At 34.1% G+C, this 20,701-nt stretch overlaps 1 protein-coding gene across 1 annotated transcript; it reads right to left on the reverse strand.

Annotated features, from left to right (window-relative positions):
- Positions 1-4,258: 4,258 nt before the first annotated feature.
- LOC123531579 (low affinity immunoglobulin epsilon Fc receptor-like) lies at positions 4,259-17,082 on the reverse strand. The gene is made up of 5 exons (XM_053524321.1): positions 16,896-17,082; positions 16,546-16,719; positions 15,926-16,153; positions 10,261-10,386; positions 4,259-4,404 (listed from the first exon to the last, which is right to left on the reverse strand). The coding sequence occupies exons 1-5, from the start codon at positions 16,966-16,968 to the stop codon at positions 4,259-4,261; spliced, it is 747 nt and encodes a 248-aa protein (XP_053380296.1). The 5' UTR covers positions 16,969-17,082.
- Positions 17,083-20,701: the final 3,619 nt, after the last annotated feature.

Consider the following 20,701-nt stretch of genomic DNA (forward strand, 5'->3'; position numbering starts at 1 on the left):
CATAAACTGGGTACATTGTTGCACGAGAACAAAAATAGCAATTGCCTATTCCGATTCAGCTACCCTTAACTGAATTGTTCGGAGTAATAAAACGACAATTTAGAGACGATCAGGACTTGAATATTTTTATCTTTTTATGTATTGATTGTTTCAGACGTATAGATACCGAAACAAGTGTGACTGATGTGCCATTCGATTCGATAGTTAGAGAAGAAAAAAATAACCACTAACACAGCGTATGTGTTTCGAATCTTATTAAGTTTTCACACTTTAATAACTGTTTACGCCTAGCTGACTGAACGTGACACTTTACACTCTAAAGCATTTTTCACGCCGTTATGGAAGGTGTGAAAACTTAGACAATACAGGTATTCGTAAAACCGCAATTAAAACAAGCTCAAAATAGGCTTTAAGGGCATAAAATGCATTCGTAGTAGCGCATTTTTCGTAAAATTGCATTTTCGTAAAACCGCGACTTTGTAACATAGAAATAAGAAGGAAAACAGTCGGGACCTCAACACTTTTTCGTAGTATACCGGTATTTCGTTAAATTGCGATTCGTAGCACCGCGAATGCACTGTACTTAAGTTGTCACTATATTTGAGTGTAAGTAAAGTAGCTCTCTATTGCTGGAGGTCAAGAAGTAGTTATACTATTATGGCGTCGCCCAAGGAAATATAGTCAGGGGACAGTAAATTCGAAAATTCCGCAAAATTATGTTAATACCAGCGCAAAAAGCCATAAAGTACAATTCTGAAAAGTGAAGAGCAGACCAAACTGATTGCTTGCACTTGGCACTTGGTCGATATCGTTGTTTTATGATAAAAGCGAGTAAATTTCGGTACATTTGGTGGCAAAATGCCCCAAATTTCCCACCTGGCAAGGCATGTCCTGTATTAACTGATAATAACTGGCGTAAAAGGTATGTTTATTAAAGCAAGTAACAAGATGAAAATACTGGTGCCACATAATTTTAATTTTTCACGCAATTGAGATTATTTTAGATGGAATAACCGTTTCCGTTTCGTCTTACTTCCTTTACCTCTGGTAAGAATTTAGACCCGACCGTCTTCATGGATCTAGAGAATCTCGATTCAAGCATTCATATATTTCACACAATAGTTACTCGTTCGTAGGAATCCTTAGTGCTACAGACATAAATGACCAGTTGAAAATAAATGCCATTGAAATACATTTACCAATTTTATTCAAAGATGCACCCGTGCCACAGTACGCGACTGGCCCCTGCCACTTCGCTGACTCTTTTATATATTTTTGACGATTTAACAGGCCACATGTCACTTCATCGGTCTAGCTATCTTTGAATAGCATAAAGAGCAATAAATTAAAATAAAACATTAAAAATGCTGTAATTACACAGTCCTGTCAACATTCCTAACCTATCTTTGCCATTTTGAATCTAGCGAAACGTAGCTCAACCGCTAGTTAAATATAGTTAAAAAAAACTTGCGTCATCTCCGTCAGCTAGACTCAGTTTATTGCTACAATATTTAAACTATAGTTACAATATTAGATAATCAAACTTGACCAATAGGTTAAGCAATCTACATTTTATCTAAATCGCTCGGTATCTTATTCAGAGCGATCTTGGTTTCTTACCTCGATCGCATAAGATGTAAAACAAGCGAGGTAATAATCTTTACTCCCGCGATAAGATGCCGAACTCTCCGGATATTATGTTGTACGATCACTATAGTGAAACGAGCAATGATGGTCATAGATCAATGTTTGAAACACGATTAAAATACTCCTATATGTATAAAGTGGAGTTCTTTTTTTCTTAAACGTTGATTTGCTGAAAGTGACTTCTGTATGGTTGGGCAAAACAATGTCTTAAAAGAGTCTTCAATGACACTATCCACGCTTTTAGATATGTACAAAACCCTTACCCTAAGTTGATGGAATTTCTTTTACATGTATATTTGCTTTAAGCTGTAAAAATATGATAGGATCGACATAAAGCCATTACCATCGTTTTGTTTAAACATACAATTATCTCGAGCTCACGACATCTTATCTCGATCGTATAAAATTTAATTTCTATTGCAGAGCACATATCTCAATCGGTCAACATGTTGTCTTGACTTCAACTTATTTCAGTCACACAACTTTTTTTCAATTACATCTTAAGAGCAAACGCAAAACATTTTATCCCGATCGCTCGACAATAAGAGCATCTTGACATCTTATCACGAAAGAGCGAAATATTATTTCAGTCGCATACAGTCTCATCATGATCTCTCGACATCATATCTTGGGCACAAAATCCTATCTCAATCACATGAATTATTATGTTATTATTATGTTAGATCTTATCTCGACCGCTCAAAATCTTGTTTTGATGGCATGTCTTCTCATTTTTATCAATGAAGTAATTAAATGCACGGTAAAATTCAGCCTAACATTAGACATCTGTTTAGCTAGATGCATTTGAAACCTTCAGAATATCATAGTTTGAATTAAACAAAAGTTCGTGTAAAACTTCATAAGACTTTAAAACAAAATGAGATTTCCAAAGGCCAAACATTTTTAGAGGGATGTTGATAAGAAAGAAGAAATGCTTAGAGAATTATAAGAAATAAAAGTTATAAAAGTGATATATCATAATTAAACCTTCATAAGCACATATTATATGTTGGTCATCGCGGGAAATCATTCACATCAGTTTGGTTGTATGCGCCTCTCCAGAGCTGCTTACAATGTGGGTTCAAGCCTCACTCGAGCCGTTGAATTCTTCATCCAGCTGGCTTACGGAAGGTCGGTGGTTCTACCCAGGTGCCTGCTCGTGATGAAATAATGCACGGAGGGGCACCTGGGGTCTTCCTCCACCATTAAAGCTGGAAAGTCGCCACATGACCTATCATGTGTCGGTGCGACGTTAAATCCAACAAAATAAATAAATAAATAAAAGAGCTGCTTACAGCGCTCTATCACTGGATCAATACTCTCTTCTGGAATTTACCATGGCTTTAATCTAGGTCTTCAACCAATTTTAAATCTCCAATGTAGTCAGTATATGTAGCAACTACCTATACAGAAAAAGTAGTTCTTTCTTTTGTTTTATTTTTTACAATTCCTTTCAAGTAAAGAGAATGTGATAGATATAAAGTAATTGAAATAAATATGAGTCTGTAACAGTTATGAGTATTTCTCAAAAGGTCTTTAAAAGTCCATTTTAATCTTATATCAAAAACAAACAAAAAACAGCTGTATCCAAACAGAGGATATGCATAATCAGAATGTATGTAGTAAGAAAAGTATGCCTTTCAATATTGAAGCCATAGAGGAAAGTAATAAAAATGCATTCAACAATATGTTTTCTAGTATGTATATCAAATATTCAAATCTTTGACAACCATTCGAGAAAACTTTACGACGTCACAAAATATTAAATTCTATCGATACTTTTAACGACAAGTAGCAAAAAATAGGAGAAATATGTGTATTTTAATACATTTGTAACAACAAATACTTTTATTTGCGCATACAGTTACCAGGGTGGCTTGAAACGTAAGCTTTTATTTCGTCGAAAAAAAAAACAATTGTTGCTGATAACTAAAAATCTGACCCCAGCGTTCTCTTATATGGGGAACGTGTAACATCTCAAGTAACCTTGGCACTTCCAATATATTTGTAGCATGCACCACCAAGACTATCATTTCTCACAGGACAATTTTAACCTGCATTAGATTATAAATAGAAAAATATTCAAATTTGATTTTACTTTGATGCAAACAATAATTAGGCGCTTAAGTCATAAGAATATTATCACTATCGTCATCGTTACCATCATAGACGTCAACATCGTCATTAACTACCATAATGTTTCAAAATGATATCATATCATCATCATTTCGTAATACCACAATCATCATTGTCAACATCGCGTGCCACCATTTTCATCATAATTTCAGATTCATTATACCATTTCATCATCATAATCAAACTCGTATCATCTTGTAATATCATATCATCGTATTCTCGTAATGTACCATCACCGTAATCATTTTCATCATAGCATTATTATATCATCATATCATCATCATCATCATTTTATTTGTCATCATCATCATTATAATTATTATCATCTGTTTGATCGTATCGTTAAATCGTACTACGAACGCCGCATCGTCATCAAATCCCTATCATACCATAATCATCGTACATACACAAGCAACGTACACCATATTATCATAATAGCATCAACATTATCATCATCAACACCATCGTCATACCATCATAATATCACAATCATCATCATATCACTATCATCATCATCACCAATCACTATCACCATCAACAACAATATTACATAAAACTTATCTGCATTTTCGTGTCCCAACAAAAATGCCTTCTCCAGAATACCATCCAACCAACAAACAGCTTAAATTCATACTACGAGGTAACTATTATACAGCAATTTCAGCGAGCAAACTGGTTCAAGAGGTGGCAAATACATGCACGGACTTCCCGTATTTTATGCCGCCACGCGTGTAGATTATGAATTTACGAAACAAACCGTAAAATGGAATGCAACTGATCTTGAATAATAACAGACAGGTCATTTCTTATAACATGAAAATTAGTGCACATTTATGGCAAAAAATAACATAATTAATTTTACAAAAGAACATAAATGCATAATATGAATTAAGGCACCACCTAGCATTGGAGATTTATCCTTTTATATCCGCTTAGAAAGAAATATTCAACGCTAAAGAAAGTGAAACTTTGCACTAAACTGTAGTTCACATTTAGTGTCATCATACCTCCTACAGCGAATATCATAATTTGCATGATTTACGGAAGCCGTGACGGTGACGTCATTCAGCGTTCTCGCACTAGCTTTTAGGATTTTGTTTTGTTTGTTTGCTCTCCACGCAGAAACTTGACGGCCTTTACACTTCCTTACTGTTTTAAAATTGTTTTTCAGTTGCATGTACAGTTTTCATTACGAAAAAGAAGTAAAATAATCATGTTAGCGCGGTTTACGAGTTTCTATGACTGATTCGGGGTGCTCGGATGTTCATGCAGACAACCAGTCTGCGGTGTGTATATAAACCGGAACCGGAAAACATTGAAAAAATTGTCTCAGTATATGCAGACAACAAAGACGAATAACTATATACGGACGTTACCGTCACGGCTTCCGTAAATTTTGCAAAGTATGATCTTCACTGTAAGAGGTATGATGACACTAAATGTAAACTACAGTTTAGAGCAAAGTTTCACTTTCTTGAGCGTTGAATATTTCTTTCTAAGCGGATATAAAAAGATAAATCCCCAATGCTAGGTGGTGCCTTAATTCATATTAGAGTCTAATAAGGGAAAATGCATTTTGGTAATCAGAATTTAATTAATTCAAACAAATATCATAATGTAAATCGTCCTTTTGCGGCATCAAACAATTATCATAATTTTGTAAATCGTCCTTTTGCGGCCTCTGACTAATTCGTATTGAAAAAAAAAACATGTTTATAATGGCAATTTGTTGATCTGATCATTTTGTAAATTTGAACTTAAAAACATATAGAAATAAGTTCGATCGCTAGGAAAACATAACAAGCGTAAGTATTCTTCCTGACAGTGAGACGTAATATTATATAGTCAAACTCGCTTGAGAGACCACGTCTATTAAAAATACTACTTGCATTAAGAGACCATCTGTTTAGAACCTTCTTTGTGGTATTAAAGAACAAATTATTCTGTATTAAAAGACAATTTGTGTTAAGAAACAACTTTTTGCCCTTACCCTAGGTGGTATATTTATACTTATTGTACTGAACACTTATTGAATAGCTTTTCAGCAAATAGTCATAAATGCCGAAAGTCCGAAGGCAATTAGTAATTGTTTTATCACATGATAGCAGAAATTTTCACAGATTAATTTTCTAAATGTTATTATATTAGCCCGTAAACATACAATGAATATTGGCTGGTCATATAGCACAAGTTATGGACAGGTGAATTATATAAGGAGACAGGTAACAGAACGTTTTACTGGTCCAGGCATTACTTTAGATACTCGTAGTGATTGACCATTCTCAGCTATGTCAAATAAAACTTATACTGGACTTATATAATGTATAGGTCTGTTATGAGGTCAGAGATGATTTTGTGTTTTTAGTAACAGAACGGTCTGCTATGTTTAAGTGTGATAACGATTAATCTTAGCAACACAACAATGTCATAAATACACAACAAAAGATAGTGGCCTACTTTATACTTCCTCGCAAACATTATGAAAATCATTCCGATAACACAGAAATAATATAGCTATACTACAAGATGACAAGTTAGAATTATCATTATACCAGATTTATATAGCGCCCTTTTTATGAAAGTACTTTCAACGGCGTTTTACATGTCGCAAAGGAAGCAACTCCAGGCGATCAAATCAGAGGGTTGGAGCGAGGGAAAACTACAAAAACAGACAGAGAAATCCTTTCAAGTACAAGCCTGTCAGGCTAACTTAGCCTAGATCTGGCGAATAGATAGCTTGATTCTTTAATGTGCCCGGTGTATAGCAACTTGACAATTTTTATACATATTCTAAGCATCATGGAATTACAGATATTATTCTTTATTATTCTAGTCTTTAACATAACATTATGTAAAATTATATATTCTGATGAGAAATATAGATAAACTGAAATAATATGGGGCTATGTTGTATATTGCAATATATTTTTTTCAAATAAATATGAAATATTTCAAAGACAACACAATGCATGTCCTGTTCGCACTTGTAAATAAAATCTATTACTATATTAAATATGTGGCTAGACAAAGTTGGGTTGTGGACTCCAATCCAAGAATCCACTGACACAGCTGACTGGGCATTTTGAATGGTGTTTTGCATAAAAATAACTTTACATGTACATGAGGATAATAAAGAAATCCTATAATAACAAAATAACAATGAAATGAATAACCACTAGTTGGTTCTAAATAAGGAAATGCAAACCACGATGATTTCCCTTTTCGTCAGACAATTTTTTTATTTGAGCTCTCAGACGTCAAAATCAAAGTTAACAGTATGTTCCAAATATAACTGTCACGTGTGCAAATATCCAGCCTAGAGGAAAATGATTTTATGTTCATTGTTTTGTGAAGTTTGAACATTGCAAAGGTTAAAAAGGGAAGGTTTGGCGCTTGCTTACTAGTTTAATGTATCCAATTGTGCTTTGCCACTAACCTTCCCAAGACGGTGCCCTGCTGTGTTCTTTCTTCATGATTGGTTTTTCAGTGTTATTAATGAACTTGATTTTGCTAATTGATACAAGCTCTCATTCGCAGTTTTCTTCTGTATGTATTTACACATACAGAATGTTGTATTGGGGGCTGAGGTCTTTGAGCATAGCTTTTTTTACACTCGTAATTATGCAATAAACTTTGGTATTACAAATAAATACATAATGACATTAACATATTACAAACAAACACAAACTGTTATCAGAGTATATACTTGTTATGGCTTGCCAGTCAAAAGTAAATATATTTGTTCAAGTCAGAATGTGGGATTAGACAAAGTATTTACTCTTTTTGTTACTGTTGACCGGTAGTCATTCTATTACAAGAAATCATAACTTCTTTAATCAAGTTTTGACTTTACCTCAGCAAGCCTTTGTCGAAAACCGAACAAAAGCACAAAAATTTGGAATGGGGATTTATATAAGGAGTCATGTAATAATGTAATAATGTATGCAAAAAGAGACTCTTTTTCACAGTGATAGCAAACGAAAATCAAATTTATATTTTAGAGGGAGATGATAGCTGATACAAGATGAGTCAGCGAAAATGTATACAATCTGAAATAATTTCAAATTGCTCCTTTTCTTTGAGGGTGATATTTAAATACATAGTATGATTTTCACCAAACAAAAAATAAGTATATACGTTTTCGAAGAATGTTTGAAAATAATATATATTCGCCATTAAAGTAACGTCTTTTTGACGTAATGTAACTTCCGTTGTACTTATTTATCTTGAAAAGGGCATATATCAGGAACGTCACCAAAAACATTTTAATATGGATTGATTTGACTGCCAGTTAAACAAAGAAGACCAAGCTAAGTGTACTCTGCGATAAAAAACGGTTGATGCTCGAACCGGTAAGATACCATTATGACGTCAATAATGACTTCAAATGGTCACATGACGTCAGTTTCAAAAACTGCTCGGATAAACGAAGTCAAGCATGATTTTTATCAAAATACATTAATGCGCTCGAAAGAAAGAGCATTTTGGTGATTTATTGTCTAATTTGCCACGTTTCATCTTTCAGATGCTTACATACTGAACCACTTGGTTTGACGCTCTTCTAGTTCAATTCGTGCATATCTTAACTGTGATCTATATCAAGCCAAGCGGCAACCACATGAAAGCCTTGATTAATTGTTAAGTAAACTGATTGTTAACATCGTGTTGGTGTTTATCTTTTAAGAAACTTACCACATAGGTGTGTTAAAAGACGTAACGAAGCAATATGTCTTTGCGTGAAAAAATGGACCAGACAGATAATATTAGCCTTTACTAGAGTTCAGAATATCTATTTTGCCAGTAACAGTTGGGTAGCAGTTGGATATATCGGTTAACTGTCAGCTATCTAAGCCTTTTTCTATAAACTGAAGGTAACACTGTGAGGACTGGCTATGCCAAAATACGGATTAAAAACTAGCTACAGGACACATACGTTATCAGCGTGTGAAGAAATGCATAATAAATGTATTCGTTTTAAATTTACAAAATAGTTACAGCTACGGATAATCGGCACATTTTAGGATGCTGCTTACTCTAAAATAGGTTCAAAGACTATGCACAATGTAGTATACTTTGTTTAAGGTATTAGATCGCTAATAATAATATTTACAAAATGGCTTTGCTTGGTATATTCTGAAAGGTAACCGTGTTTTGCATTATTTTGCAATTTTTAAACAACTTTTACCGTGCCCTTTTTATAAATTTTGTATAACTTATGGTATCTCCTGAAGCTCTAGTAGAGACAAATTTCAAAGTGATAACCACTATCCAAAACGTTTGCATAGAACACATTTTACAATTAACTTTACTAAAAGAAACATCAAATTATTGGTAGACAATTGTAAAACACAAAATAAAAATGTCAATATCATTTTTTCTATGGTGCCTCAAGTAAACTGATTTAATGAAACAGAATTCATACTTTAACATTGAAAAATAAGGTCGAATACTGTGTTTCTGTTTTAAATTTTGCTTACTCCATTTAAAAATAACCTTCGGTCAGGCGTAAAACCCACTTAAATTTCTTCCACAATATATAATCTAAGAGTGAAAAGAAAATAGAGAACTTTTACCACATGTAACTCAATATTTTTAAAGATGTGTACCTCTTCCCCTTCTGTTTAAGTAGTAAATTCACTTTGAACACCAAGAAATCGCTTATAAGATTCATCTTTTTCCATTTTTTTATATGAAATCCATAATTAGTCTTGAAAGAAGTAAAAACATACTAGAAAGTAAGGAAAATAAGGAAAATAATTGGTCACAGTAGGGCTTGAATCTAGGGCCCCCTAAGAATTGCAGTAAAAGTAGGTTTATGGTAGGAATTGAATACTCTTAAAAAAAGGTTCTCTATTAGTGATCTAATACCTTTATAAAGATATATATTTGTATACTGAGCAACTTTTAACATTATAAAACATGTTTATACATTCCTTATTATTATGCATATTAAACACTCAAGTCCGCAAACTGAATGAGTCAACCTAAGTCACAAATTCACTCGAAATATGTCGAAATAATGCGAAATTTGCCGAAATCATATGAAAAAATCTGATGTTTCGAACAGGTTTGTATTTTTGATACAGATTATAAGGGTTATGGTAATGTTTTGTAACAGAAAGTTTTCAACAAATTCTATGATATTTTTTTCTCTCTTCCAATGCTATCTACATATAATTCCATTAGCCTATTAGCCGTACACATTTTAAGGTAAACATGTGAAAGCAGTTGCAGTGTATAATTGTTTTATTTTTACCATTTGATTTTAGTTAAAAACATTATTGAAGTCTCATGTCCTCCATATCTTGCACACAGTTCATTCACAAATAACTAGAAACATGTATTTGTTTGGATGCTTGTATAAATGTGATATATTTATGCAATAATAGAATACTATTTAACATTACAACGAAAGCAAAACTAAACTAAGCATTAAATAGTTTCACTATTTCAAAATTTTCAAATGAAAGTAAATACCTTTGCATCCGAATCCCCAGCCTGCACTGTAATAACTTTGCGTACAGTTCTTACAGCGGTGTTGTGATATTGCCAGTCCGGTACATTCTTGATTATCTTCTACGCAGTGGTTCACAGAATTACATGCTTAAATAAAAAAATTCACACATATAATAAGTAGTTTGTCGTACAGTTTGATAAACGTACGATGGCACAATGCAGTATACCGGTATTTTGCTGACGTACCAAAACCAAACTCGTAGCCTCCATGTCAACTGGTTAAGGTCGCTAGTTTCAAATCACCGCTGTAGGCTCGAAATCTCGCATGTGGAGTAAAAGTCTTTAATTGAAGAACGCATTTACTGGCTTGCGAAAGTTCGGCTGTTCTCTTGCCTGAAATAATGCTCAGATGGGGTATCTGTTGGCTTCTTCCACCATGAAAAGGATTGGAAGTTAATTGTATCGGTGTGACGTTAAATATACCAAAGATGAACAAAATCAAATTCATGTCTGACTATTACAATTTGAAACTATGACAATCAACTGCGAACACTGTCAATGTTTAAGGAACATACAATTCACCGCTGACAACCTGTGTACTTTAAGGTGAAGCTTATCCTTTATATCATTGATGTGCACCGCTTTTCGATGATTTAAAAGGTGATCTAGAAATTGCACTACACAGGCTACAAAAATGGCATGCGGTTCAGTTCTAAAAGTATATATTCTGACGAATCGACCGACAACTAAACGATTTAGCATTGGTAAATAAACTAGGATCAACACTAATGTACGGCTTCACTTACAGTGAATGTAACAGCACCAGAACGGCAAGGCTGTCTAATGACGTTTTTGCAAAGATTCAAAAATGTACCAGAAAAAACTATACATCAAAATTTATTATTTTAAACTGTTTTGGACACAAAAGGTAATCAACATGGCTAATATGAACCGAACTATCACATGTATACCTATGACAGTAATAAATATAATCTTCTGATATCTAACCAGTTAAACTGGTAAGATGTGACTTGTACAGCTCCGTGCTAGTTTGACAGAAAAGTTGTCCATTTCAAATGTCAAAGCGGGGAATATTTAAAGTTATTGAGGCAGTTTATTTTAACATTCCTATGGGCATTATAATTTTCATTAGACTCTATATTTCCCAAGTCACACGTGCAGTTAAAATCAGTATGTATAAGTGTAAATGAGTATATACTGTAATCTACATGTCTTGACACGAAATGTATAGACTGTTAAAAAGCCGTAGACCTATTTCTTCCGGTCAGTCGAGACAGGGTCAGAATTACGGCAGGAAGTTTTGTTTAACAATAACAAAAAATACCGAAGCTTTTAAATCCAATGAAGACTTTTTCACCTCGCTTTCTGTGTGAGCTGTTGCAAATGCACTGTCAAGCTGAAAACCAGCTATTGCAATACATAAAACTAAAACGACTCTTTCGTTTGCGTAACTCGTCGATGATATACCGATATAGTCTTCTTAACATATTTTTGTCTAAGTTATGTTGAACATGAGCAAATTAAAATAGCTTTTACAGCAAACTAACCTTGTAATAAATAGAACAGGAACGCCTTCCTTGTTTCTTATACATGTTCTAACGTTTAGCAAAACTTATCGGAAATATAAGAAAGGGATGTTTTTAATGAAAAAGAAAACAGATATTTAGGGACAACATTTAGATGAATTAAATCGTTTAATTTCTATGAACATAAACAGGCTTCTTTTTTAAATGTAAGAAAATTAAAACTATTAGCCAGACAAGTAGATTATTTAATTGAAAAGGTAAATATAAATGTTTCTGTCAGATATTATCTTTGTGTTAACATGACATGACATTCATATTGCTGTAACCCAAGTTGCGCCTTCAGAGAAATATGCTTAAAAGATAAAATCAAGATGCACTAGGAATGATAGGCGTCGGATTTCGGAGGTAGAGGATGGGTGAACACTTTGCAAAATTTTTACGCATGTCAGGTTTGACAGGGAATGGAATGGCATGATAGATTTGTTTTGTTTTGTTTGATAGTGCGAAGGACATTTTTTTCTGTTTGAATGTATGGATTCGCTGTTTCTCATTTCAGATTTTCATTTCATTACAACGATTTAGTTACATAATGAATTGGACTTCTTCCATTGTGTCATCTCTAGATAACAATGCATGCCTGATCAATCATATACTGAAAACAGCTGCGTGAAAATAAAGGAAAGACATTGGTCCTACAACCGATTTTTTTCATTTGTCTTTTGTTGTTGGTGGTGGTATTTTTCTTCTTTTGTATTTTATGACAGTAAAGGTATGAAATGTCATGTTATGAAAGGCAATCAGAAATTTAAACTTGACAAATTACAAACTCTTTACTATGTATAATTGACTGTATTGTTTGACTTGTCATGTTTATAGTATTTGATACATAGCATTAAGAGCTTTTTTAAGGAGGGGGGGGGGGGGGGGGGGGGGGGGGGGGGGGGAGGCGCATGATAGATTTATTGTAAAATGTTTTAATTGTATTTATTTCATACCGTTAGAAGAATCATAGAGGACAATGATAAATAAATAAATAATAAATCATTGTTGAAGTTTTAAATAACATAACATGAAAATTGTTTCTATTAAACATCAATAAATTTAAAACATATTATATCTGAAATATCTTTGCAGAGATTTCTATTATTCTATTACAACAAACAGGACATCATTTAAAGCTTGAATTACCACAGACTAACTTTCTAGCATCTGGTTAGATGTTCTGTATTTAATCAATTTTACTTACTCCTTTGTGTTTTGTCAATTCCTAGACATATTTTATTGATACCGAATAAGAAACTCCTTTTCGTTTTTTGTGCTCTCCTGCTTTAAATTGTGTTATATTAATTGGCAATTATGTAATAAATAATTGACATTATTTCTTACGGAATAATAATGAACATTAGAAACATAAAAATAACGTTACGAGTTAGGTATAATATCAATAGAGCTCTGATAACAGTTCCTTTGTACTTTATAGGGCAATGCTCAACCAACATGTTTTTCATAGGCCGACAATTCATAGGCCGAAAGATTGTTGGAATGCTTTTCCTACAAAACAAATTTTTGTTCTAAAATATCTCCAATTGTGACAAATAAAAAAAAATACTATTTTTTATGCCTTTCATGACAAAATTTAATTTAATTTTGTGTTTAAATGACATAAATGTTTCCTGCTTAGTTTGAATGTTCATCTGTTAGAAACGCTATCTTAAAGAATTTTATTTCTTTTATTGTCTGTAAATTAAGCCATGCAAGAAACAACATTCTACCTTTGGAAGCAGGTAAGGAAGGAACAATCTCGGTTAACTATTTTGTGTTAACTCGACAGAGCCTCGTTACCGCATAAACAAAGACTGCTAAATTGAATATTTGCATCCGCACCTACAACCAGTGAAATGTTCGTATGGGGACAAGGGACAGCAGATTTGAAAATTCCACAAATCTGCGCAGATACCAGTGCGAAAAAAACACACTAAAAAATCCAATTCTGATAAATTCCAGGCAAGTGTTGAGCAGATACATTGCATATACTGAGCACTTCATTAAGTGATATTTTCAGCCTGCCGATTCTGTTGTTTATGTGATTAAACTGAGTAAAACGCAGGTTTCAGGAAACTAAATTTTGAGGTAATCTTGACCCAATATGCACACCTTGCGCAACCTGTATCGTATTATCTGACCTAAACGCATATATAACTTTAAAGCATGTGACCAGTCGAAAATAATGGTGGGAAGAAATTGACTCATAACCGTTTACTTTTTTCCGCAAATTTGAGCTGAATTTGGATGGATGGATGACAGTTTCCATTTCGCCTGACTTCCGTTACCTCAGGTAAAATTTTAGACCCAGCCTTCTACACGGAGCTAGGAAAATCGATTTAAGCACATATTTATTTCACACAATAATTACTCGTACGCAGAAATCCTTAGTTCTATAAACATCATAGATAACCAGTTGAATATATTATTAAGACGTTAATATACGGGTCCGGTGTGCCGTCTGGCCATAATGGCACACCTAGTGTCATAATGGCGCGAGGGCTTTAGCCCGAGGGTCATTATGATACAAGGTGTGCCATTATGGCCAGAAGGCACACCGGAGCCGTTTATTGACCTTTTTATTATATACCCAAGACTTCCAAATCCTTTATTTTCCCAAAATGTCTAAGGATGATACCACGCTTAATTTCCATCATAACATGGCATATACTTTTTCCAAAATTGTTTATTTTGAAAATTGCGATAAAATGCATGTATATTCATAATTCCTGAAACATGAAAAGGTGTTACTAAATAAATTAGCAGCTCTCTAAAAGTGATTTGATAATGCAGTCAAGTTGTTTATTAAATTATCAATTACTCACAATTCACAGGTGGTGTAAGTTTATTTGAATCTGCCACTTGGTGCACCGTAAAACCCAAATAAATAAATAACAGCTGCTTCTCTCCGACACTTCTTATAAATTCCTCCACTTTTTCAGGGTCAGATTTTGTTTTCGATTTTGTATTATCATTTTTCATGCTTTAAACAAACTGATATGTGTTCAATTCATTATTTATATCCTGTACAAGTCCATCTAAATTCAATAACCGATCCGATTCGAACGGCGGCCATTTTGGCGTTGCTGAATGACGTCGACGCCAGAACGCGCAGACGTTCCGGTTACCCGGGGCCATTATGATTTTGACGCGTGAGGCGCACTGCGCCATTATGGATTCGTCTACAGAGGCCGTAATGACCGTTTTTAACGGCATTTTTGTTACTATTTATAGTAAGGTATATAATAAATGCCTTTAATGTACATCTATCTATTTTATTTAATAAACGTACCCGGGCAAAATGCGTAACTGGCCTCTGTCATTTATGTTTATGTCGACTGTTACAGAAACCAGACAGATCAACGAGAAAATGAAGTTTCTAAATGGGAAATTTGCGACACAAAGAATAAAATTGTTGGTACTGTTAACAATAAAGATGAGATATTCAAACAGACAGATGTCAAATTTATACTTTAAAATCACCGCAATTATTTTAAAGCTGGATGCAACAGGCGTAAGTGAAAATGCATTTAGAATAATAACAATAGTCTTCGAGCGTATATGAGCAAATTAATGTCCAAGTGTCCAAGATTTAGTGGGAAAAGAGTTTTGAGTTGGCTTTGGGTGTGTGTGTGTGTGTGTGTGTGTATGTGTGTGTGTGTGTGTGTGTGTGGTGCACGCGTCTGCGTGCTGGGGGTTTCGTTTTGAGGAGGCTGTGTTTTTGGTGCGTGGCATTCCCTGTTTGATATTTTTCTTAGTTTTTTTTTAGAATTTGTAAAAGCTAGCGCAACGGACAAGTATTTAATATATTGATATCTATATATATTGTTGCCTGTGATAGGTCACTGGGAAACTGTCTAAAACAGCTATTTGCAGCTTCATGACTGAAATTTATTTATTTAACTTTTTAGTCAATACTTTGTTTAAGCTAACCCTTGAAATAACACAAGGAATGTCTATCTTTAAAACTGTTAAATTAGGAATTAATTCTTCATCTGAATAATCTAAAGTCAAAATTGGTAGACTTCCTGTTTATTAGCTTTAAGAGCTTTTACCTGAAGTCTAAACCAAATTGAAAAGATATAATAAATTTATACCTGGTGATTCGCAAACAAACGCCCATGACACACCACATTTTCCATCGTTTAAAGCAGCACCTTTGCCATCACTTCTGTCAACATAATGAACACATCGCTCTCCACCGTTGCCGTTAGGTTCGTTCGGAGCCCACCAACCCCCGCAGCATGACCTACCATCAAACCATCGGAAGGTGCCAGTGCCTTTTTCTTCAGCACCAACCCACAAGACACGGTCAGACAATCTGTCTGCAAAATTCATTCTCTGTTTAGGAAATATTGGGGTATGAATTAAATATATGAAACTATTAATAAATGCATCAGTTCTTATTTTATTTCAGTCTGATTTATAAACAATGATTCATTATGTTCGATTGTTTTGACAATTTCTCTTGATTTAACAGCATTGACCTTCAATATAATATATCAAGTAAAGTTTCTAGTGCGTATAAAAGAAGTGCATTTCAAACATAAATCGTTAAACAACCGAAATACGACTGAAAATGATATTTTGTGCACGTGTTTTCCAGACGAGACATGGAAATGTCTTCGAGATAGCCGGAATTGTGGAGACAAGTTAATTCGAGAAATCGAGTTTAAACTGCATGTATATATCAAGTTTGAAGATAAAAATCACTTACTGCTACGTTCACAGTAGGTTTTAAGTTCTTGGTATATAGCTTGTGATGTTATACTAATGAGGTCGCCTCCCTTTCCTCTACAGTCAGATCTTGCACCAGACCATGGTATTTTATTGTTGTTGTATTGAATACATTTTCCATGTATCAGGTTGAATGAATTAGGACAAACTGTAGCTGTAAATATAAAACAATAACTTTTACAGACAATTTCTCTTTTGATTAAGATATATGAAACGAATCAACGTTACATTTTCAAGTTGAGAAATAATTGTTAGCACAGTTAATTAATAAAAAAAACTACCCATTTGTTGTTTTGTTAATGTAAGCATGTAAATTTAGTTGTATTATACCTTTGCACTTGATACTAAAGTAAACCAGCAGGAAAATCACAGATGTTACAAAACCTCGCAGCGTTGTATCCATTCTAACTGGACACTGTTAATATCCCAAATGCAGTTTCTGTACATTATATATAGTAGCAGTTTTTTGTTTGTTTTTTAAAAACTTGTTTCGCTTTTTCATTTATCCAAAGGTCATTAAATTACCATGATTCGTACTGAATTTTGGAATGCAGGACACAAAAAAAAATCAGATTTAGACTGGGCCTGTTTAGATAGATACTTTGATCATGGTTTTACAAGAGATAAGATCTGTCAATAAACAAACTAATATTTGATATACTTTGATCTATGTATGAGCCTTATAAATCGTTTTTCACATTTATCATGACAGGTTTAAACCCGAGCAAATGATAAGAGTGCTTGCTTTCGGTTGCATGCATGAAATGTGGAAGTGTAAAATTTGACAAATTCGACGCGATATGCAATGCAGAAGTGTAATAGTTGGTACGCTAGGCATGGTTATATGCAATACAGATATCTAATAGTTTATACATTCGGCACGATTATATGCATTTCATGAATCTAATTGTTGGTATTTTCGGCACGATTACGTGCAATGCAGGGGTCGAATAGTTGTTGCGATCGGAATGATTATATGCAATGTACAAGTGTAATAGCTGGTACGATTATATGCAATGCAGAATTCTAACAGTTGGTACGATCGGCACGATTTTATACAATGCAGAATTCTAATAGTTTGAACATTTGGCGCAACTTTATGCAATGCAGGAATCTAATAGCTGGGACGTTCGGCGTGATTATATGCAATGCAGAAATCTTATATTTGGTAAGATCAGCACGATGATATGCAATACAGAACTCTAATAGTCGGTACGTTCGGTGCAATTTATATGCTATACAGTATTTTAATAGTTGATATGTTTGGCACGATTATGTGCAATGCAGAAATCTAAATGTTGATTAATTCGGTGCGACTATATGGAATGCGGAAGTGAAAAGGTTAAAATGTTCTCAATACGCATTGCATAAGTGTAAAAAATGATACATTCGGCGCGTAATTATACGCAACGCAGATGTCAAATAGTTGATACATTCGGCATAATTAAATGCAATGCAGAAGTCTTATAGTTGGCAATGCAGAAGTCTAATAGGTGGTATGTTCGGCACAATTATATGCAATGCAGAAGTCTCATAGTTGATACGATCGGAGCCTAATTTTGGTACGTTCGGCATAATTATATACAACGAAGAAATCTAATCTAATTGTTGGTATATTCGGCTCGGTGATATGCAATGCAGAATTCTTATAGTTGGTACGATCCATACGATTATATACAATGCAGAAGTCTAATATTTGGTATTTTCAGCACAATTATACGCAATATACAAGTCTAATAGTTTGTCACAATTATATGCAAAGCAGATGTTTTACAGTTGATATATTCATTACGATTATATGCAATGCAAAATTCTTATAGTTTGTACGATCGGCATGATTATAGGCAATGCAGAAGTGCAATTGTTGGTATGATCGGCATGATTATATGCAAAGCGTATGTCTAATAGTTTGATATGTTTGCCACGATTTTATGCAATGCAGATGTCTTACAGGTGATAAATTTATTACGATTATATGCAATGCAGAAATCTAATTGTTGATGCATTCTGTGCGACTGCGGAATGCAGAAGTGAAACTATTAGAACGTTGTGCATTTTTATACGTAATATGCATTGTAGAAGTACTACTGTTGATAAGTTCTGCACCGTTAAACTTAATATGCACTGCAATGTTAAACTTGATACATTCGGCGCGATTATATGCAATGCAGAAGTCTAATTGTTGATGCATTCAGTGCATCTATATTGAATGCGGAAGTGAAAAACGTTTAACCTTTCTGCGTTTTTATACGTAATATGCTTTCTAGAAGTGCTAGTGTTGATACGTTCGGCGCAGTTATACTTAATATGCACTGCAGAAATGTAGAAATTGATACATTCGGCGTGATTATATTCAATTAAAATGTCTAGTAGGTCGGACGTTCTGCGCGAAAATATGCAGTGCAGAAGTCTAATAGTTGATACTATCGAGTCTAATAGGTGGTACGTTCGGCACGATTATATGCAATGCAGAAATCTAATTGTTGGTATATTCGGCTCGGTAATACGCAATGCAGTTGTCTAATAAGTGGTACTATCGGCAATGCAAAAGTCTAAAAGTTGGTATGTTCGGCTAAATAATAGACAATGCAGAAGTCCAACAGCTGGTATGATCGGCACGATTATATGCAATACAGAATTCTAATGGTTGGTACGTTTGGCGCGATTATATGCAAGGGGTAGAAATCTAATTGTTGATGCAATCTTAAAGCTTGTAGGTTCGGTATTATTATGCAATGAGATGTCTGAAAGTTGATACATTAGGCGCGGTTATATGCAACGCAGATGTCTAATTATTGATAATTCGCCACAACTATATGAAACGCAAATAAAGTCTAATGGTTGGTATGATCGTCATGATTGTATGCAGTGCAGAAGTCTAATAGTTGGTACGTTCGTCACGATTACACTCAACAAAATTCCTAATCGGTCAGTTTATATTTGTATTACTATTTTGTCAATAATGCAGGCATTTACACGAAATTTCACATGCCGACATTTGAATAGCTACTGTAGCTAATTATTAATTTATTTTTGGTGACTCGTGGCCAAAGTAACCGCATTAGGCGTTTTGCCTAATATTGGATATTTTGCACGTGCAGTGCATGTGCACCAACATGCAAGTGTTCGTTTACAATTTGGGCATTACTGACGAAAGTGCAACTAGAAAAACACATATTATGGTGAAATTGACACAAGAGCAATTGGATCGAGCTGTCGGAATGTTGCTAGCTGGGACATATTTACGGCAAGTGTGTTATGGTGTTTTACAATTTCAATAGAATTTTGATGTTATTTGTTTGTAACTGTTACTTTGATGGTTATTTCCATTTGTAACCTTATTTCCGTTTACAAGAACCTTCACTCGTTGGTTATCTACCATCCGCGCTCATTTTTCGAAATTTAACCAAAAGTACAATTCATTGAAATGACCGATTTTGAATTTTGTTGTATAATTCCGACAGCCCGGGCGCGTTGCTCTTGTGTCAATTTAACGATGATATGTGTTTTTCTAGTAGGACTTTCGTCAGTAATGCCTAAAGTGTTCATTAACACGTGCATATTGGTGCACATGCCATATGCACGTGCAAAATATGCTAAATTGGCAAAAACGCCTAAAGCGGTTACTTTGGCGGCGAGTTGGTCAAAAATAAATCAATAATTAGCTAAAGTACCTATTTAAATGTCGGTATGAGAAATTTCATGTAAATACTTGCATTATTAACAAAATAGTAATAAAATAAAAACCGACCGATTAGGAATTTTGTTGAGTGTATATGCAATGCGTATGTCTATTAGTTTGTACGATAGGCACGATTATATGCAATGCAAAAGTCTAATAGTTGGTTTAATCGGCACGAGATCTAACTGTTGTATTCGGTGCGACTATATGGAATGCGGAAGTGAAAACTTTTAAACGTTCTGCGTTTTGATGCGTAATATGCATTCTAGAAGTGCTAGTGTTGATACTTTCGGCGCAGTTATACCTAATTTGCACTTTAGAGGTGTAAAATTGATACATTCGTCGCGATTATATGGAATGCAGAAGTCTAACTGTTGATCCATTTGGCGCGATTATATGCAATGCTGGAGTGTAATTATTGATACGTTTGGCGCAACTAAAACATATTATGCTT

This window comes from Mercenaria mercenaria, chromosome 15 (genome assembly GCF_021730395.1).
Source record: "Mercenaria mercenaria strain notata chromosome 15, MADL_Memer_1, whole genome shotgun sequence".
NCBI classification, from domain to species: Eukaryota; Metazoa; Mollusca; class Bivalvia; order Venerida; family Veneridae; genus Mercenaria; species Mercenaria mercenaria.

Bases quoted from the DNA above. Each gene is read 5' to 3' on its own strand.
- LOC123531579 (XM_053524321.1), bottom strand. From the start codon at position 16,968: ATGGATACAACGCTGCGAGGTTTTGTAACATCTGTGATTTTCCTGCTG. The intron at 16,154-16,545 runs GTAAGTGATTTT...TGAATTTTGCAG, and splicing joins AACCTACTGTGAACGTAGCA to ACAGATTGTCTGACCGTGTC. The intron at 4,405-10,260 runs GTATTTACTTTC...TATGAATTTAAG, and splicing joins CTGGGGATTCGGATGCAAAG to CTGTTTGTTGGTTGGATGGT.